Source organism: Peromyscus maniculatus, chromosome 4, assembly GCF_049852395.1.
Source record: "Peromyscus maniculatus bairdii isolate BWxNUB_F1_BW_parent chromosome 4, HU_Pman_BW_mat_3.1, whole genome shotgun sequence".
In the NCBI taxonomy this organism is placed as follows: domain Eukaryota; kingdom Metazoa; phylum Chordata; class Mammalia; order Rodentia; family Cricetidae; genus Peromyscus; species Peromyscus maniculatus.
In genome coordinates, this window is record NC_134855.1 from 89,851,815 (window position 1) to 89,874,156 (window position 22,342).

A 22,342-nucleotide genomic window follows, 5' to 3' on the forward strand; every position below is an offset into this window, starting at 1 on the left:
ACATCTGACTGCCTAGACAGTCACCCAAAGTTCCTCTGCAACACTGAGGCATCTATCTTCAGCCTACGGGCCTAGAGTCTCTGGCATACTTTTCAGTGAAGCAGAAAATTTGAACGACTATCCCACCTATTAGCAAAGTTCATCAGTCTCTTTCCTCTGTGTCCTGCAGAATGTCGGCAATTTCTTCTGCAAAGCAGGAACCTGAAGGACCATCTCGCCTTGCGTTGGCAAAGTTCAGTGGTCATCTTCCTATGGGTCCTGCATGTCCAGTTTATCAAGCAGTCCAGGCAAAAGTAATTTCTTGCCCAAATGGCTAGCCTTCCACATTGTAAGGAAACTCCATAAGGAGTTTCTTCGATGCCCATCATCCTCTTTGAAGTCACTGGTGCTGCCAGGAGCAAATGTGTCTCACTGTCCAGATAAGTTCTTAAAACTTATAGGATATGCCGGGCGGTGGTGGCGCACGCCTTTAATCCCAGCACTTGGGAGGCAGAGGCAGGCGGATCTCTGTGAGTTCGAGGCCAACCTGGGCTACCAAGTGAGTTCCAGGAAAAGGCGCAAAGCTACACAGAGAAACCCTGTCTCGAAAAACCAAAAAAAAAAAAAAAAAAAAAAAACTTATAGGATATGTCCTATAGGTCTTTGAAGTGTTTGAAGATTACCTATCTAATTGAAATATATCTTTGTATACTTTAAAAACTTAAATAACATGACTATAAGTTTGATTAACATAGATGACTATTAATCTGTATTTTTAATTATACATTACATTTTTAAATGAGATTCATAAACAATATCTGAAACAAGAGTTTCAGAAACATAATATCTTAAACAAGAGTATAAATATATATAGTATAATAAAATTGACCTTAAATTTGTATTAATAAACCAAAATCCACACCAATGTAAAGTATTTTGAGATTAACAGTTGTTCTTTGGATTAAAGTAGACTTAATATCTATCTTTTTGTCATTTCTATATCAGGCCCCACTGAAGTTTGAGGAGAGTGACCCTCTGTCCTAGCATCAGCCTCACTCCTAATTCTGCCCTCTTTTAAAGTAGAGCCATTCTGCAAAACAAATGGAAAGTTTGAAACCTGGGGAACTGAGATTTAAGTAGAGACAGAGCATTGATTAGCTGGACAGTCCACCAACAATGTCCATACCTGCTTTCCAGATTTTTACAAACCATAGTAACTTATCCACTTTTAAACCTTTACTAACTTGAAAAACCAAAAATTACAACACTTGAAGGTGAGTTATTTACCTAGTATCCTATGTCACATACTGAAGGCATTTTTGAGCCATTGAGCTTGAAAACAGTGCTTTAGACAAAATAACAAAAAAATGTTCTTTCATTGTCTACCTTATTCACATGAATATACATGTGAATATACTCAAGAATTTCTTAGAGGTAGAAGTGCTGAACCAAAGCAAACACCTTTGTAAAAACTCAGAAGGCATTTCAAACTTAACCATTTCATTTTTATGCCATCATGTATGAGAATGCTTGCTTCTTCATCCATCCCCAAACCATGACACTTAAACTCCCATCTAATTAATAAGAAAAGGCTATTGTGTTGATATTTGGCATGCATCTAATTTGGTTGTGAATGAACTGAAGAGTCTTTACCTACAAGGAGACAGGAACTCACCACATCTGCTGACATGTTTGCTCTCACTTCTTTGTGGGGATCATGACACATGGCTCTCATTCTGGTTGTCTCTTTCATTTGGTATTTTCCATTATTTCCTCCACTGGGTGTCAGACGGAATCTGCTCCAGAGTGTCCATGGCTTTTTTAGTTTCTCCAAATCACAGTGAGTGCTGTAAACTGAATCCTCTGCCCTTTTTTATCTCCTTGTCATCTGAATATGAAGATAAGAGAAATGTCCACCTCCAGGCCTAAAATGTGTATGTAGGCATTTAGTGTGATCTTAAATGTAATATTAATATGTGTTAAGGAATTTCCAAATTATGAAAACCACAGACACTTAAGAATGTCATATTTAATATCCAAAAAGCCTTCAGTTCAGAATCATCTGAAAGCTTTGCCTACAAAATTTATTATTAAAATATAACAAATACATTACCCAAGTAAATGGAAGAATTACTTAGTATATTTTGAACAAAAAGATATATGAGAGGAATAAGAATTTGTATTATTTGACCTGGAGTAAGCATGTTTTCATTTTTTATATTTTGAAATTATAATAATTACATCACTTTCCTCTCTCCAATCTCTTCAGTGTATCTCCCTTTCCCCCCCCCCTTGCTTTGTTTCAAATTCGTGGCTTCTTTTTTTCCATTGTTCTACAGATATACATATATATTCTAAAATACATAAATACAACTTGCTCAGTCTATAAAATGTTACTTGCATGTATATGATTTCAGGGCTGGTCATTTGGTATTGGGTCACCCACTGGGGGATTCCTACCTGGAGAAGACTATTTTTCCTGCTCTCAGAATTCCACAGTAGACAAATAATTGCTATTTTACTTAAACTATCTACAAAGTCATGTTAGTCTTTCATGTGGCTTTGTCAATTGAATGCAGCTTGTCCTAAATCAGAGTTTCTCATTACTCTCCTATTTCAGACAGCACGAGGGTTGTCACAGCCAACAGAGGCAATGCATGCAGCAAACCACTCTGTGGTATCTGAGTTTGTCTTCCTGGGACTCTCCAATTCATGGACAATCCAGCTATTCCTCTTCCTCTTTTCCTGTGTGTTCTACGTGGCAAGTCTGTTGGGAAATTTTCTTATTGTGCTAACTGTAACTTCAGACCCCCATTTACAGTCTCCTATGTACTTCCTATTAGCCAATCTTTCCTTTCTTGACTTGATATTTTGCTCCTCCACGGCACCTAAGATGATTTACGACCTTTTCAGAAGGCACAAAACCATCTCTTTTGGGGGCTGTATCACTCAGATCTTTTTGATCCATGCAATTGGAGGCACTGAGATGGTGTTACTCATAGCCATGGCTTTTGATCGATATGTTGCCATATGTAAGCCTCTCCACTACCTGACCATCATGAGTCCACAAAAGTGCATTTTATTTTTAGTTGCTTCTTGGATTATTGGCTTCATCCACTCAGTGATTCAGTTGCTTTTTGTGGTAGATTTACCCTTCTGTGGCTCTAATGAATTAGACAGCTTTTTTTGTGACCTTCCTCGGTTTATTAAACTTGCTTGTATGGACACCAATGCACTGGAATTTATGGTTACTGCCAACAGTGGGTTCATTTCTGTGGCCTCCTTTTTAATTCTGATCATCTCTTACATGTTTATTTTGATGACTGTTCAAAAGAAATCTCTGGGTAGTTTAGCCAAGGCTCTCTCCACTCTGTCAGCCCATGTCATGGTGGTTGTTTTGTTCTTTGGACCCTTAATCTTCTTCTACATGTGGCCATTTCCAACATCACAGCTGGATAAATTTCTTGCCCTCTTTGATGCAGTTATTACCCCTTTTCTAAATCCAGTAATTTATACACTTAGGAATAAAGATATGAAGGTGGCAATGAGAAGACTATGCAGTCAGTTTATTAACTACAATAAAATTTCTTAAATATATTGAAGACATATAAGCACACAAATTATACTAGAATTCCAGGTGGATATTGCTGCATTTACTATGTTATATTTATCCAAAATGTTTTCTGTACTAAAATTTGATATGCCCTTACTTGCTTTACCCAAACACTGAAATGAAATACCAACTAATAAATAGTTTCTGGAAGAGACTTGATGGGCTAGAGAGATGACTTGGTAGTTCAGAACACTTATTATTTTTCATAGGACCAAGGTTTGGTTCCCAGCACCCACACACAGAGCCTCACAATGATCTATAATTCCAGTTTAAATTAATCAAATCATCTCTTCTGGTCTCTGCTAGAACCAACATGCATGTAGTATACATACATACTTGCAGGCAAATCACTCATGCACATAAAATAAAAGTACCTGTCAATAAAAATCATACACACTGAAAAACTAAGGTTGGTGCATGTCATTTCTCACCAATGATGTTATGTTGCTTTTTGTGGTAGACTTGCCATTCTGTGGCTCTATTGATGAATGCAATAATGATAAATGTTAAAGAATCTACTTGTAAAAATAAGTATGTGAGTTTTACATATTTATATTTTCAATCTTGAGAGCATTTTCAAATTTAATTCTTTTTTCTTTTTTTATTAAGAAATTTTTTATTCATTCTGCAATCTAACCACAGATCCCACCTCATCCCTCCTCTCCTCCCCCCCCCCCGGGGGAGTGAGATCACTGATCACCAGGGTAGGCCAGCTCAGGTATCCCCTCCACTACTGCTAGTAGTTTAAGCTGGGGTCATCCCTGTAGATTCTTGGGAACTTCCCTCGCACCAAGTTTCTACCCTATCCCTATAATGTCTCCATCTATCAAGATATCTCCCTCATTGCTCTCCCACTCAGTCCCTGTTCAAACTCAACCATCCTATTTCCCCAAGCTCCCATCCCCCATCCCCTGCCCTCCATTGCCCCTCACACCCCCAGTTTACTCAGGAGATCTCATCTATTTCCCCTTCCCAGGGTAATCCATGGGTCCCTCTTAGGGTCTTCCTTGTTACCTAGCTTCTCTGGAGCTGTGGGTTGTAGTCCATAGTTTCTACTTCATCTATTTTCTTTCTTACTGTTCTGATGATTTATTTTCTGCCCCTTCAGTCTCTTGCTTGCCAACCATTTATTTACTAATCTGACTTCCTCGAAGACAAGTAAGAATGAAACTGCATCAATTTTTTTTTGAAAAAACAAATTTTAGTATGAAAAACTGTTCACTAGACATAAATAAAGCTATGCTGAATGATTTTCACAGGAAGCCATTGCTTTAGATGAGTTCCCAGCAGCACAGACAAGACCAGAGAAGCTTGCAGTGATAATGGGGCCTTTCCTGGTCAAACTCCACGTCTAAACAGTTCAGTTTCCAAGCAAAAGGGGAAAAAGACAGGAGATGGATAGGAAAAAACAGAGCAAATGCAATGAGAATACATTCTCTTCTCATCATTCTTTTCCTTTGAGTCGTGTTTTATTCAGTATTTTTCTCCTCATGAAGCTAACTTTCTCCATTAAGATCATCAAACCACTCATTACACTTGACACATAAGGTGCTGCCCAGTTCTAGAATCACAAATAAAAACTAATTATGTTCCGAATAAAATCAAACAAAATTTATGACCTTTTTGTTTTTAACAAGTGTTGAGTAGTTATCTGAGAGAGATGTAAATCTGTGATCAGAGAAGTAGCATTTTTAGGAAGGTGGGAAACAGAATGTACACCTAGAGCTAGGAAAATAAATAAGGAGAAAAATATCAGAATTATTAAAACTTAAATCAGCAGGATGACTAAAAGCTTGGAAGAAGGACAGGTAGATTGGGCTGTCTGGTGATGCCAGTGTATCAGCTTAAAGAAAGATCTACAGGGAAGAACACAACCCTGAGGCAGAGGTGCCACGCCCAGTTCATGTCTCCGAGGAGGGTTTGACTGTTCCTTTGGAATGGAATCAAGGAAACTGGGGTGACGTATAGTTGTAATAGAACAGTGGATCTCAAACTGTGAATCACAAACTCCACAGAAGTCATATATCAGAAATTTTCATTATGATTTATAACAATAACAAAATTATAGTTATGAAGTAGCAATGAAATAATTCTACGGTTGGGAGTCACCACAACATGAGGAACTGTATTAAAGAACTGTGGCATTGGAAGGGTGAGAACCACTGTAATAGACTCTAAAAGGAGGAACTGCCAAGAATGGAAAGTTGGCAAACCCAGCTCCCATATCACAGAGAAGGAAGAAAAGTTCCTTGAGTTGAAGACTCTGCAAACAGTGCAGTTTCTTAGAAAACTACTGACTTAGAATAGATCATAGGGTTCTATGCTTCAAAATAAGTTATAAATTTATTTAAATTCCTTATTAAGTCCCAATCCTAAGTATTTGCTCTACAGTGATTAAAGTAACACATGGACAGTGCAAACATTGAGCTATGCTGCTCAGCTGCTCTCGTTTGTCATTCCAGATCACACTTCCTTAGGCAGTCTGGTGTGTTGTCCAACCGCTGTTTCACTGACATGACCACGTATATTATTCTCCTTGTGTTTTTCATGTTATTCAAATATTGAATTCCAACAAATGTTCACATTGACTTTCACTCGGTTTTTTAATGATATTCAACTAGATGTTACTTTTTTGGCTTATTTTTGTTTTTAAGCCTTATTTGGAAATTACTTCAGATTCATAAACACTCAAAGTTGGTGCAGAGTGTCCTTATGACTTTTATCTAAACTAAACTCAGATTCCTCTGATGCTAACATTCATTTTCCTGGCATACTTTCCAGTCACTAAGACAATAACATTACTCTAAACACCACAGTTTATTCAGATTTCACTCATCTTTGCTTGTTTTTTTTTTCATTTATATCTATTTTCTGTCCAAGTTCAATACTAGATATCATGTCATACTTAGCATGTCTTCTGAGTTTCATCTGACAGTATTTAATCTGGTTCTTTCCATAGCTGTAAGTTTTTAGAACATTGGACATTTCGAACTTCATTGACATACTTGAGCTTCTCTGAAATTTTTCATCAAGTAGACTTGGCCTCTGGATAATGTAAGGAATACTCAAGAAAATAAAACTCTTTATTGGGTAATATTTGGGTCCATAACAACCATATGATGTCATATTGATAATGATCACATAAAGAGAATTTGTTCTAACAACTTTAAAGCGAAGAGGTGACTTCTTATGTCACCTGCATTCTCCCATCCTACTTAGATAATCAATCTTTTCCCAATTTATATATGAACTTATTATAATTTCTAAATATTATGGCTCGGATACTTTGAGTATAAGCAAAGGTTAATTTCAACTTCATCTCAATTTGATTGAATATTGAGGAAAAATGTGTACATAATGTCTCCTTGTACTCTTCTCTTGGCTCATTCCCTCACTATTAATTTAAAGCTCTGTCTCCAATTAGAGATCTTTTGGTTACCACCTGAGGCATGTGCGCCATTACTGCACCCTTAGAGTTATCATGCCAGGCTGCTGGTTCCTGTGGCTTGTAGGCATCATAGATTTTTAAACAGAATAAGTATGTTCTCTATGGTCATATTATTCCTGCCTCCAAATAGCAAGTACAGTGAGGGATATTGAAGGCATTTGAACAGCAAAATTCATTTGTTAAATGCAACAAATATGATCTGGATACCCTTAATAGTGGGACAAAGTTGCCCTACAAGACACAAATTGAGTTAGACAAAGTGTACTTACACACTTCTCACGATGTATTAAACTCATAATTTATAAAAGTCATTTTAAGATCATTTAAAATATTCTTGCAATGGTTTAATTTGTGTAATTCGTGAATGTACAAAGAAAATTCTGTTTTCAAGGATGTTGACATCATTTCTATGAATTTCTTGGAAACAATATTACAAGGTGTCTAGAAATATTGGATTCATCATGACACATGGTAGAAATTGGTTTCTGTGCAGATCCTGGTGCCATCTTGCCCTCCTGTGACCCATTATCAACATTCCCCTTGTTGCCTTGACCACAATGAATATGTTGTAGAAGACAATTTCCTTGGCTAATTGACTCTAGTTTTGCAGGACCTCATCATTATAGCTTGGTTTGGTCACTATCCTCCCCACAGTGAATTAGCTGAGTTCTCTTTTTATAAAAACATTTTGTATGCCTCTGTGCTTGAAGTAATAGCCTGCAAGTAGCCACAAAGGAGGGAGGCCATGAAGTTCACAACAGGAAGACATTATGCTGAATAAGCTTCAGCAGCAAGGAAAACCTGGGTAACAGTTTGCTTTTTGCATACATTAATTAAGGTTTGGCTTGTGGAGAGGAAGAAATGGATGATGGGAGGAATGATGATCAGAAGAGTGACTGTGAATCTTTGTGGTTACAGAGACAAGAAGAAATCTTCACTGAAGTCACTTAGAGAATCAAGAATCGTCTAAGGTGCACTGCAGTATAGTCCTCAGCCTGGTTCAGTTCAGGACTGGACTAGGATGAAGGCTAGTAACTGTATCCCTGTCTCTTTAGGGAAATTATTATCACTGAAAATGAAGACAAATATCCTTATCTCTTTCAAACAAGTCTGTTGTTTACTTTTCTGTAGAGAGGAGCTAAGATATGAAAAGAAAATTCGTAAGTGACAAGTGCAGTTTAAAAAAAATAATAAAAAAACAATGTCCTGTAAGAAATGTGGTAATAGAGTGATTGAAAATGTGCTTAAAAGAAAATTATCGAAGGTATTAATTTACTCCAAGCTAAAATCCTGTAGGATCAGCTAAAATTGCATGCTGGAAGAAAGAAAAAGGGCTAGAAAAGTAAAAATATATAATGTTTAATTTTCAACTTATCAATCTCATCATTTCTATTTTTAAAACATCTATCATAATTTTTCTAGGTTAACTCAAGGAGAACTGGGGTCATTGGGCAGCAGCAACACAGAAGGGTGGACAGAAAATGAATGCTACGAGGAAAAACCAAAGGAACCCAGAGGACTAACACTAAAGAGTGGGGAGCCGCATTCACAGGGTGTGTGGCCGTTCACTGGAACATGAACACCTGCCAGTGGCCTGGGGAGTATGACCAAAATACTGTACACATGTAGTAGGGGTTTTTTTAATCATAAAAAAAAAAACTTAAAGGTACAGAGAATTGATTTTGTTTTTACCAACGTTAAGGATATTAACTACCGAAAGACTCACAGGCAAGTTCTTAGCAGAGTCCATAGCAGAAGTGAGCATACTTTCACGGGCAATTCTTCATGTCCACAGCAGGAGAACTAGGCACAAATTGGCTCTATTAAGAGAAAGAAACGGCCAGGCGGTGGTGGCGCATACCTTTGATCCCACCACTCGGGAGGCAGAGTCAGGCGGATCTCTGTGAGTTCCAGTCCAGGCTGAACTACAGAGTGAGTTCCAGGAAAGGCACAAAGCTACACAGAGAAACCCTGTCTCGAAAAAACAAAATGAGAGAGAGAGAGAGAGAGAGAGAGAGAGAGAGAGAGAGAGAGAGAGAGAGAGAGAGAGAGAGAGAGAAATGTTTCATTTATGCAAAGAACTTCAGAATTACTATATTAACAAAAATAACAAAAACAAAACAGTAAATAATCTTCAAACCTTGTAAACTGAGGGAAATGTTATGTCCCGGGTAGAGAAATAAAAGGAACAGTCTCAGAACATATTTCAGTCCTCTAGTTCAGGAATTTCATCATTTAATAATGAACATAACATTTTTCAATTTTTCTGAATGTCAAGTTATTATTAATATATTCTAAAGTGTGTTCAATTTCATATAAATGAAGACAGAACTAGTCACCTCAAAGTAGACTACCTCTGATGGCAATAGTCACAGAAGAGGACACACTCGGTCCAGGAGGGTGTGAATGTGATGAAGCACGAGTCACAGAAGCAGACGCACTCGGTCCAGGAGGGTGTAAATGTGGTGGAGCACTCAGAACCAAGTGTCTCCCTGTGGAAGTCTTTAAGTGACTAGTTCTCAGATTTGGACGTGAGCTACTCAGGAAATCTGAAGATCTGAAGGCAAAAAGGGAGTAAGTTACTAAATACGCTGATATTTACTATGCATGTTATTTTATCTCCTTTGGCTTTCAGGAAATTATGAAAGGGGGAAATACGTGCTCAGTCATACTTCTCCCCTTCTCCTATATGGCGGCCATTCATGCACACTGTCTCGCTCCTACCCATGCTTTCTTCTCTTATCCTGTCTCCTGCAGCCACAGATCCAAGCTAATCCTCCTTGGATAATGACTCAGGTTTAAGGAAATTTTATTATTCATCCACAAAGCCTTCATCCTTATATGAATAAAATCTCCTGATAATGTGTCGGGAAAGCCGCATGAAAACTCATCTGTAATAACTTGAGAGGGCTCCCTTCTTACAGCAGTGTATGCAAGACTGGGGACTGCAGTGTGTTAGCCTAAAATGACACAGCTCTGCTGGGATGCTGGCAGAGAGTTATTTGGGGGTGCTGCTGTTTTTAAAAGTGCACCCTTAAACTTCTTTTCTACCATTTCTTCCTCTCTATCATAATGTTCAACCTCACTGGCCGACTTCATCTCCTGCCACATTCAATGATCTAATTTCCCTTTTTCTTTCTTATTCTAATTTTTCCATCTAATTCTTTTCTCATCTTAAAAGTATATTTAATTACCCTAAAATGTCCAAGTTGTCCTCTGCCTAGGCTTTATCTTTGCACAAATTGTATATGAAATATCATATTTTTGTCTTTAAATGACCCCATAAATATCCTAATTTTGATCTTGCCCTTATAAATCCATGAACAGCTAAGTGTCATTTTTTTCAGCTGTTGTGATTTGTCCTTTTTATCAAAGAGTCTCTCTATACAGCCCAGCTGGCTGTAGCTCTCTATGGAGCATAGTCTGGACTCAAACTAATAGTAAGCCTCCTGCCTCTGCCTCCCAAGTAATGAGAATGCAGGTGTCTATTGCCACTTCCCGTTCTTTTGGGTTTTTTCCTGTCCAAATTTTAATTTGTAAAAAGCATCACATATGTTCCCACTTCACAGTATATTCTCATTGTGCTTATTTCATAAAGCCTAATTTTTTTAAGTAAAAGCATATTTTTCTTAGTAACCACAAGGAATTCTTTTGGAGCTTTTAAATTTTCTATTTTTTTAGGACAGTGTTGATTAGTTTATAGCACATCACATGGAAGTTTGAATAGAAATCATAAATTAGTTTTTTAATTTTTTATTTATTTGAGATTATAATATATTTGCATCATTTCAATGTTCCCTTTCTTCTCACCCACTCTCTTTCAAATTCATGGCCTCTTTCTATTTAATATATGGATTCCTAAATATATAAATACAACCTGCTTAGGGCATACAATATCACTTGTTTGTATGCGTTTGCAGGGATGACCATTTGGCATCCAGTTGGTGTATCTCTCCTGCTCTCAGCTTTCCTTAGTTGTGTATAGTTCTTAGTGTATGGTTGAGGCGCTTACATTAGTAAGTCTACTGGTGTCCCACTTGCTCAGTTCATGTTAGGCAGCCACACTGGTGAGGATTCATGGATGTGGCTTCTGACATTTCTACGAGATGCAGTCTCACAATAAACTCCCTGTTCCTCTAGTTATATGATTTTTCTGTCCTCTCTTCCATGATGATCCCTGAGCCTTGGGTGCAGGACTTGTGTTGTATCAATTGCAACTGGACTCCACAACTCCGCATTTTGATTAGTTGTGGTTTTCTGTAATGGTCTCCATCTGTTACAAAGACAAGTTTACTTGATGAAAGAAAAATAGAAAGGAACATGGGCTATACTCAATGAAAACAACACAGAGAATCATAGAATCCAAGAGCTGGTTCTTAAACAAGATTTACAGACTCTTAACCCAACTGAAAGAAAGAGAAGACCCAATTAACAGGATGAAATGATTTTACAAAGCTCTTAAAATTGTACTCATAGGCATTTTGTGTGCCTCCAGTTTCCTATACCATTAAATTATTCCACATGATAGCTAAGTTTTTCACCATTATATTATCTCTGAGATTTACTATATTGCTGGAGAGGTTATGGATTCCACATACATGTTTGTTGAATGAGTGAGTAGACAACCAAAGAAATCTTCCTAGTGTTACTTATGGGTTGATTTTCAGTCATTAACAAAAAGCTAATTAAAGAACACAATACCTGTCCTTAAGTTTTATCAATGTAAGTTGGGAGACCAATTCGCAATTATTAAATAGAGACCATGAAAAATAATGTAATAGAAACTATACACATAAGAATTCAGATAAAACGAAGTCAGAACACTTAGAAGAGACTTTCTGATATAAGCAGAGAGTTTGAGATAGCCCAGGTAATGAATTATAGAGTTTCTTTCTTCCACTGTACTTATCTCTTCTGAAAAAGGGAGATCTAATATTAAAACTGCATTTTTCTATACTAAATATAGATTCCACAAAGTCAAAAATTCATGTCAGTGTTACACCTGAGACCTCTGGGATGGTATCTGGCACTCTAGGTATTCAAAATATTGATTGAATTAATGAACAAGGAAGAGTCATAGAAAAACTCAGAGGTCATTTACATACCTTCCACAACAATTTCTCTGATAACATATTGGTTGACTGACTACCACTGACTCATCCTTGATGGCCATTCGTTGTCCATCTTATGTTAGTGGAGTGTTAGTGGAGTCAGAAACTCTTTATACATATTCACAAGGCATAGATCAGGATGCATTATATATTCCTCACCCCTCAGTATCCTTTTTAATATCCTGACAAGCTACCTGAAATCCACAGTATAAGACTCATTGCTTCATTGTAAGATTGTCATTATCCCATTAGAATAGTGTGGCATACAGAATAATGTCCTTCAAGGATGTTTATGTCTTCAACACAGATCTATGAATATTACCTTAGGGCAAAGGCAACTTTGTGGCTATAATTGGTTCAAGAAGTTTAAGATTTAAGGTTATCATTGATCTGTCCAATGTAATTCCAGTGATAATTATAAGAGAACACCGAGAATCTGAGTGAGAGGAGTTGAGAGGATTAATAGATGCTGGGAATGGGGGGCCCTGAACCAAGAAATGCAGGCAGCCTTTTGTAGCTGGAAATGACAAGGAAACAGATTCTGTTCTGGAAACTTCAGAAAGAAAAGGTTTCTGGTGATACTTTAATTTTATATTCAAAGACTCATATCAGCTTTCCTGATTTAAAACTATACCTGCACTGGGGTAGGTGAGGATGAGGAGGTAGGTGAATGATGTGGGAGTTGGGACAGTCAGCTGAGGGCAGGACAGCTGTTTTTTTGCTGTGTGTTTGTTTGTTTGTTTGTTTGTTTGTTTCTCAAGACAGGGTTTCTTTGTGTAGCTTTGGAGCCTGTCCTGGAACTCACTCTGTAGACCAGGCTGGCCTCGAACTCACAGAGATCTGCCTACCTTTGCCTCCCAAGTGCTGGGATTAAAGGCATGCGCCACTCTGTCCAACTAGGATAGCTGTTTTAAGCCACAAAATTTGTGACTATTTCTTACAACACCCAATATAAAAGCTACTTCTGTGGCTGAGGAAATAGCTCAGTGGTAAAGCACTTGTTTTAAAAACATGCACAAAGACCTGGGTTCAATCCCCAGACATGCTAAATAAATAAAAAGAGAGCTGAAAAGCTGTTTATTGTGAAGAACATTTAGTGAGAATCTGGAAATCTTGATCTTAGTGTAAAGTTTCATAATATTTTGTGAAATTGCTTCCTGTGTAAATCACCTCACTGTCCACCTGCAGCACCTGTTGCTTATCCCTAAAGAACTCTGTCGTCCTCTTCTTCCCAGTGCTGGAATCTGACCGCTGTCCTTAGTTGCTTTGATGCTCTTTATAACTCAGCAGTCACCCTGTCCACAAACACACACACAATCTGGCTCTTTCCTCCTAATATTTTATTTGCTCTTCTTTTACCCAATTCAAGTGTATTTTGAAAAGTGTAAGTTTTATGTGAGGTAATTCTTGCCTTTGAGAGTCAAGTGGGTGTGCAGAGGGTGTGTTTTTGTTTTGTTTTGTTTTGTTTTTGTTTTTGTTTTGTTTTGTTTTGTTTTGTTTTGTTTTTGTCTCAGCTCACAACCCTTTAGACCAGACGTAGACGTTATTGAAAGTGAATCATTCTACACAGAGAAACCCTGTCTTGAAAAATCAAAAACAAAAAAAAAAGAAAGTGAATCATGGTTATAAAGTAAAATGACTTCTTCCATTTTAAAACATCAGATGCCTTTTATCAACTTCTTTAAATGAATGACTGAGGCTTCATAATTATTTTTACAACAGAGGTTTGCCATACAACTTTTCTCTGTGTGATTAAACAAGTATAGGAATGACCTTGGGATCTTGTGATAGCCACTAATTGGCATACTATTTACATACTATTGATCTGAAGCCTACTGACTTACAATATACTCTCAACTCTAATGTCAGCCCTCAGTCCCATGAATTTCTTCCTTCATTCAGCAAGTGTGAAGCACTTGTCATCAGGCTTTGTGAGTCCCTGTTAGTGACGTGATGGTGATAGAAACCATACATGTGAACTAAACATGATTTCCATGTCAAATTAAACTGTTTTATTTTACAGTTGCAGGGATCAAGTAGGCCTCACACAAGCTAAGAAAGTACTCTACCACTGAGCAACACCTACAGCAAGAAGCTACATTTCAGTTCAAGAGATGGACAGTTATATAATTATGTACACAAAGTGAACTAAATACTAACAGAGCTTAGTCTTAGGTAGGGTTACCACCACTGTAGTGAAACAGCATGATTGAAAGCAAGAAGGATTTATTTGGCTTATACTTCCATATCACTATTCATCATCAAAGGAAGTCAGGACAGGAACTCAAACAGGGCAGGATCTGAACAGAGGCCATGGAGGAGTGCTTCTTACTGGCTTGTTCTTCATAGCTTGCTCAGCCTGCTTTCTCATAAAACCCAGGACCACCTGCCCAGGGATGGCGCCATCCACAATGGGCTGGGTTCTCCCCCATTGATCACTAAAAGAGAAAATGCTCTATAGGCTTGCTTACTGCCTGATCTTATGGAGGCATTTTCTCAATTGAGGTTTGCTCCTCTCAGATGACTATCTTGTGTCGAGTTGACATTAAAAACTAGCATTGAGTGTGTGAAGACTCCACCAGGCTGTGATTTCACAAACAAGGGCATGTTTACCTGGAGTTTGAGAATTAGACTTTGTGTAGTGCATGATACAATGGCAGAAATTTTGGAAGTCAAAGAAAAAGGAAAAATGTTTAAAGTTTAATTGAGTAATAAAAGAATAACAGTGTAGAGACTTTTAAAGCTGTATATCATGCATGAGTATTGTTAGGTGTTTTGTGTGAAAAGCTGTAATCATATCAATTCATAAGAAACTGTGGTCAAAGGGATTTAAAAATGGCTTTTTTGTCATCCAGGTAGAATATTCTGGACAAAAGAAAATAGAAAATCTTCACTTAATATTAAACAACAACAGAGAAGAAACAGGTCTAGAGGTGGAAATAATTTAGTGGTAGTAGCTTTGAGAACTATGACACCATGTGGAAATCAACTGGCTCATCTAAGAGGAAGCCAGTGTACATGGATGTGATAATAAAGAATATTTTGCTGCCCATAATTTGAATGAAATTATTACTTCCATAGTGACAGGCTTTCTTCCTCGTACACTAACTCTTGCCTAAGTAAATCGTTCTCTTTTTCCTTCTTCCCTCAGCAAATACGAATGCTGGTTCTGACATCTGAAGCAATGCATGGAATGAATCGCTCTGTGGTATCAGAGTTTGTGTTCCTCGGGATCACTAATATATGGGAGATTCAGTTTCTACTTTTTGTCTTCACTTTGTTCTTCTACTTTGCAAGCATGATGGGCAACCTTGTCATTGTGCTCACTGTAACTTTGGATGCTCATCTAAACTCCCCCCTCTACTTCCTCTTAGCTAATCTCTCAGTCATTGATATGGTATTCTGCTCAATTACAGCTCCTAAGATGATCTGTGACATTTTCAAGAAACACAAAACCATCTCCTTCTGGGGCTGTATTACTCAGATCTTCTTCAGTCATGCAGTTGGGGGCACTGAGATGGTGTTACTCATAGCCATGGCTTTTGACCGATATGTAGCCATATGTAAGCCTCTGCACTACCTGATCATCATGAGCCCACGCGTGTGTCTATTTTTTTTAGTCACTTCCTGGGTCATTGGCCTTATTCACTCAGTGGTACAATTGGTGTTTGTGGTAGACTTGCCTTTCTGTGGTCCTAATACCTTGGACAGTTTTTATTGTGACCTCCCCCGACTCCTCAGACTTGCTTGCACAAACACTCAAGAGCTTGAGCTCATGGTCACTGTCAACAGTGGGCTCATTTCTGTGGGCTCCTTTCTCTTACTGGTCATTTCCTATATTTTCATTCTGTTTACTGTTTGGAAACATTCTTCTGGTGGATTGTCTAAGGCCCTTTCCACCCTTTCAGCCCATGTCACAGTGGTCATCTTATTCTTTGGGCCACTGATGTTTTTCTACACATGGCCATCACCAACATCACACCTGGATAAATATCTTGCTATTTTTGATGCATTTATTACTCCCTTTTTGAATCCAGTCATCTATACATTCAGGAACAAAGACATGAAAGTGGCAATGAGGAGACTGTGGGGCTATCTTAGGCACTACAGGAAAATGTCATAAAAGGTTTGACTGTGATGGTAGAACTATAGATGCTCCATCATGCTCATTATAGAAAAGGTCCCAGGAAATGTCAGAAACGTTCCTGAGATGTATGCAGTGCTGCATGCCCAGAAATCTGCTGTTAAATTGTGGCATTGGTTACACTAATAGAATTGGTGTTAATGATCGACACTCTGTACATCAGAGTATTAAGATCAATTCAGTGTCCTTTATAATTACCATCTTGAAAGTCCATGATCTAGGGAAATTTCATACCATAAATCAAGGAATAATATTTTATCAGTTTTCTGTAGTAGACAGACTATTCCATTAAAATATAGGTTACAGTCAGTCACACACTCTCTAATCTGTTCACTGTCTATCCTGATATTAAGTTCCTTGTTTTTAAACTGTTTACTTTCCATTGTTCCAATCTCTGTATATTTCACCTCTTTATCATATTCCTCTGTCTCACAGTCTAGAAAATTATTGGTCTTGTGTGTAGGTTATTAGAATTGAAGGTTGGAGTGATTGACTAACACCATTTATTCCAATCTCCTTAAATTATAAATTTAAAATAAAGAATACGTGTTTTAATTTTTTTATTTATTCTTCTCTCATATATTACATCCAGACTGCAGTTTCCCCTCCCTCCACTCCTTCCAGTCACTCCCACTCTTCTCCATTTCCCAGGACCCACTCCTCCTCCATTTCCCTTCAGAAAAGAGCAGGTCTCCCAGGGACATCAACCAAACATGGCATAACTAGTTACGATAAGACTAACCACATACCCTCATATCAAGACTGGACAAGGCAACCCTACTGGAAAAGGTTCCCAAGTGCAGGCAAAAACGTCAAAGACACCTCCCACTCCCACTGTTAAGAGTCCCACAAGAGCACCAAGCTACACAACCATAACATATATGCAGAGGACCTAAGCCAGACCCATACTGGCTCCCGGATTGTCGCTCCAGTCTGTGAGCCCCTATGAGCCCTAGCTAAGTGATGTCTGTGCGCCATGATCTCCTGGTGTCCCCAGCCCCTCTGGTTCCTATAATCCTTCCTTACTGTCTTCCATTGGGTTCCTAATGTTTGACTGTGGGTCTCTGCATCTGCCCCCTTCAGTTGCTGGATGAAGCCTACATTTTAAAAGAGGAATTGATGGAACTTTCCTAGCAAAAATAAAAACAGTTATAAAGTAACCAGGGAGAGCCAGGCTCAAGAAACCTTGATGCTGACAACTACATCAGTCCCTTTTCATGTTCAGGTCAGCCGTGTATTTTAATTAATGCCCATTTTTCACTCTTTGAGGTTTTTCTGTAGGCCTAATTTTGGGAAATCTCCCTTGCATTCCTCCCTTCCTGCAAAGAGTCATTTTCATTAATCATGTTGTAGTCATTTCTAATTCCTTCCCTAACTTCTCCCACTACCGTACTTTTCCTTGCTCGGGCCCTGTGAAAGGTGAATTTTAAATCATTGCATTAATTTTGGAAAGTGGGAAACCTCCATATTAAGCAGTATTCTCTCATCTAGAGTGTTGTTTTCAGAGACTCTCTATCAAAATCTATTATACCAGCCTGCAGTCCTCTGTACACTTAAATAAATAATACTTTTTTGTCCCTTAAGTTACCAACACCTAATCATCTTGAAGCTTTTATGGTATAAGGAAAAATCTCTATTTGGTTTTCTTTAGATGAACAGCTATTTGTTCCATTCCTTTCCTTTTAATTGAAACTATATTTTGTATATTAAATTACTATGTATATTGGGATCAGTTTCTGAAATTTGTTTTATTCACTATCCAACTGGTCTATTGCTCTGTCTATATAATAAGTTTTTAAAGATTTCTTTTTATTTGTGTGTGTCTGTGTGGGTGCACACGTGCACATGCCATATGTGTGCAGACGCTCACAGAGGCAAAAAGGAGCTATAAGTTACAAACTATTGTGAGCTGCCCGATATGGATGCGGGAAACCAAACTTGGGCCCTCTAGAAGAAAAGCAAGTGCTCTTAACCACTAAGCCATCTCTCCAGGCCCAATATATGCCATACTTTCTTGATGATTGTAAATTAATGGTCTGTTGTTTTTATACTAAATCTCAATCTTATGGTTTTACCAATAAAGACTTGGGAGTCAATGCTGGAGTGAAAACCTGCTAGCCCAGATATAGATGAAATTCTAAACAGTCTTATTAAATAAGAAACACAGAGCCAAATGCAGAGTTAAAAGCCCAAAAGATCAGAGCACTAGCGAAGCCTTTAACTTACCAGTCGCTGCCGTCCTTCCCCTGAGAGAGACCTTCTCCTGTCTGACCCATCTTTGTATTGCCTTTCTGTTCTACCTTCTCGTTGGCTCTAAATCCAACCACATGACTTCCTCATCACTGCCTGTCTATACAGACCTCCGGGTCTCTATGGTTCATACTGAGATTAAAGGTTCCGGTCACCACTTGGCTGTGTCCTTGAACACACAGAGACTCTGCCTGCCTTGTGATCAGATTAAGGGAGTGTGCCACCACCGCCGGACTTCTGCTAAATGGCTTGCTTTAACTTTGATCCCCAGGAAACTTTATTTATTAACATATAAATAAAATCACATTTCAGCACAAATAAATTATCACCATACTCAGAGAGACAGAGGAGCAACCAACCGACCTTCCTTCTTAGCCAGCATCTCAGAAGCCTTCTCTTCCACTGTCCCAAACCAAAAAAGCCACCAGACTCAAAAATCCCTCCTCACTATTTCCTGTGTGTTTCTCTATCCATTTTCTCGACTCCCTCTTACTCTCTTTGGCTACTTCTTGTCAACTAGCTGATGGTTCCACCTCTTGACTCAAGGTTGATTTTATTTAATTAATGCAATCTCGGGTTCACAGTGTAATCAAATATCCTGCAACAAAGATCATAAAAACTTTACCATATCATCTGAAAAGGCCAGCTTTTTATGTATATTTTTCTAAATCACTGTAATATGTGGTTTTTGTTGACATTAATTGTACAAATTATCAATATATACTGATGTTACCATGAATCATGTACTGTGGGTTGATTATCCCTTTCTGAGGGAAATGTGATTGGCCTAATGTTTATTTTGTGTAAATCACATAAGTCATTATGGCTCTTTCTGAGAAAAGCAAATAGAAATTTGATGTCAGTCAAGTGTGTGTGAAAATTATTTTTGTTTAAAACGTGTATGGCTAATTATCTAACATGGTTACTAGGGGTTAGAAAGGAGCCTATTAACTGACACTTTTTTCATATGGTAAAGTTATGATAACTTCTTATCACTTGTGCCTGTGGAGATATGAGAGGCAGAGAAAGGCACATCACCTGGAAGCTCACAGGTCAGCTAGCCTGAAGGGAGAAAAAGAAAGCCCACTCCCAAAAGTTGTCCTCTGACTGGCACATGGGCTGTGGCACACACTACACAAACATACACGCACACATGTGTGTGTGCACATGCATGCTATAACAGCAAAAATTTTTAACACAAAAATAGAGCAAGACTACCATGTTATTTACTATACCACTCATGGTTATATCCCTGGAGGATCTTTAGTCAGCCTACAACAAAGATGTTTGCACATCCATGACTTTATGGCCTTATTCACAATAGCTGAGCTAATGAGAGCAATCAAGTTACCCACCAACAGGTGAGTGGATAATGAAAATACTACATATATGTGTATACTAGTATATAAAGTGTGTGTGTGTGTGTGTGTGTGTGTGTGTGTGTGTGTTAGTAATGTATTATTCAACCATTTTAAAAAAAGAATGTAATCCTATCATTTGCAGCAAAATGGATGGAGCTGGAGGACATCATTCATATCAGATCAACAAGCTAGACACAAGAAAGAAAAGTTCCACATTTGTCATAAAGTAAAAACAATGTAATGTTGACCTGAAAGTAGGGGACTGACTACCAGATATGGCATGGGTGAGGAGCCTGATAGTCTGGAGAAAATCAAACATTTTGTAACTAAATGTGATACAAATATCCAACACTGTCTTTGTGAGAGAGGATCTCATGTAGCCTTGAGCTCACCGTGTAGATGAGAATGACCCTGAACTCCTCATCCTCCTGCCTCAATTCCCCAGGTACTGGAATTACAGGTGTGTACCACCATTCCCAGCAACACCATACATTACGATGAACAAGGGGATCAACTCCTAGGAAAAGTGTATATTCTCACTGACCAAAGTGCAATCAATACCTTGAGACTGACATCACAAAGAACTGTCACCTGAAAGAAAAGGTTAAGACAAGAATATCACTTTGAGCTTCTAGCATCTTCTTAGTTAATATTGAAAATGAGCAGGGCTGGAGAGATGGCTCAGCGGTTAAGAGCACTGACTGCTCTTCCAGAGGTCCTGAGTTCAATTCCCAACAACCACATGGTGGCTCACAGCCATCTGTAATGAGAGCTGGTGCCCTGTTCCGGCAGGCAGGGGTACATGCAGACAGAACACTGTATACCTAATAAATAAACAAATCTTTTTTAAAAAAAAAAAAAAGTGAGCTCCTGACACAGAAATATCAGAAGCTAAAACTTACCTGCTTTACCAAAATTTATCCTAGTCATGTGTTACGGTTTCAGTTGTGCTTGAAGAAAATAATGCCGTTGGTGTAGGTTGAACAAGTGATAGATTTAAAAGCTGGACGACAGATTCCGTGAGAAGAGGTTCATACAGAAGAAATTAATCAATAGAACACGAATTCACTTCAAAGCATCACCTAACGGTATCTGAGGTGAACATGAAATTCGCTACACTTAACTTATTTTTGGCAATGCTAACTAACTCCTTTAAATCATTATTTTCTCGTGGGTAAAAATCTGTTTTCAGAATTATAAGAGAAACTACTCACAAAACTGGGGTTGATTTCCGTTTTCCAAGAGCTAATAAATCCCTTAACACAATCAGCACTGGTCTGGAGAAGTCTTTGTGTTGGGGGGTCCATCTGTACTGACGCGCGGTTAGCAGCTTAACTATATACCTGCTCCTATGCTATTTCACGCAGTTATATGAAATACTGACAAATGCCCACTAGGGGGCAGTCACCGCCAGCGGTGAAGCACGATTCTACAGTCAAGGCTATTTCAGGGACCAGAGTGGGAGAGACAGGCTAATAATGGACATGCTGAGTATGTTCACGTTATGAAGTAGATGTGTATTTATTTTAATTCATACCTTGATTAATGTATTTTAAACCTTAGACATAGACAGCTCCATGCTTAAATACTACAGAATAATGTAGATGTAACCAATCGTATTATTAAAATAAGAAACACAGAGCCAAGGTAAAAGAGAAAAGCCGAGAGGTCAGAGCTCAGAGATAAAAATCTTACCTCCTGCAGTGCTCCTAGCTTCCCCGAGAGAGGGAGGTACTTCCTGTGTCCCTGTTTAAATAATCTTTCTGTTCTGCCTTCTCATTGGTTGTAAACCCAACCACATGACTGCCTCATCACTGCCTGTAAGTACCGCCCTCCAGGTCTTAAAGGCGTATGTCTCCAATACTGGCTGTATCCCTGAACACACAGAAATCTACCTAGCTCTTCTAACCACCACGCTCTTACTATGGCTCTAATAGCTCTGACCCCAGGGCAACTTTATTTATTAACATAAAATTAAAATAACATTTCAGTACAAATAAAATATCACCACATTTCCCCTTTTCTATTTTAATAAAAAGAAAAAAGGCAAAAGGTTATAACTAACAAAAGAAAAACTATATACAAAAGTACAATAACTATATACAATATATACAAGTAACAAATACCTAAACGATGTCTAGTCCATTTGTATTTGACAAATCAGAGAAAATAATTCCCTTATCTATCCTATTTTAGTAAGTCCAAAATGTATCTAATTCACTTTCTATCCTAATTAATCTTCAACTATAACTAACTAATCTTCAACTCCCTCAGAGACCCAAGAAGGAAATAATATTAGCTAACAAAAATAAAAACAAGAAGTGCACAAAAGCAACTTCCAAAAATTTTGTGAGTTGACAGAAACAGCCAGCTGCCTGGACAGTCACCTGAGGTTTCTCTGCAGTGTTGGGGCATCATCTTCAGCCTATAGGCTTA

At 38.1% G+C, this 22,342-nt stretch overlaps 2 protein-coding genes across 2 annotated transcripts; both read left to right on the top strand.

The window, feature by feature from the left end:
- The first annotated feature begins 2,602 nt into the window (after window positions 1–2,602).
- On the top strand, window positions 2,603–3,571 carry LOC143272754 (olfactory receptor 4F6-like). Its single transcript, XM_076568732.1, has one exon. The coding sequence runs from the start codon at window positions 2,633–2,635 to the stop codon at window positions 3,569–3,571; it is 939 nt and encodes a 312-aa protein (XP_076424847.1). The 5' UTR covers window positions 2,603–2,632.
- Window positions 3,572–15,308: 11,737 nt separating this feature from the next.
- LOC121828994 (olfactory receptor 4F15) lies at window positions 15,309–16,274 on the top strand. Its single transcript, XM_042277047.2, has one exon. The coding sequence runs from the start codon at window positions 15,312–15,314 to the stop codon at window positions 16,272–16,274; it is 963 nt and encodes a 320-aa protein (XP_042132981.2). The 5' UTR covers window positions 15,309–15,311.
- Window positions 16,275–22,342: the final 6,068 nt, after the last annotated feature.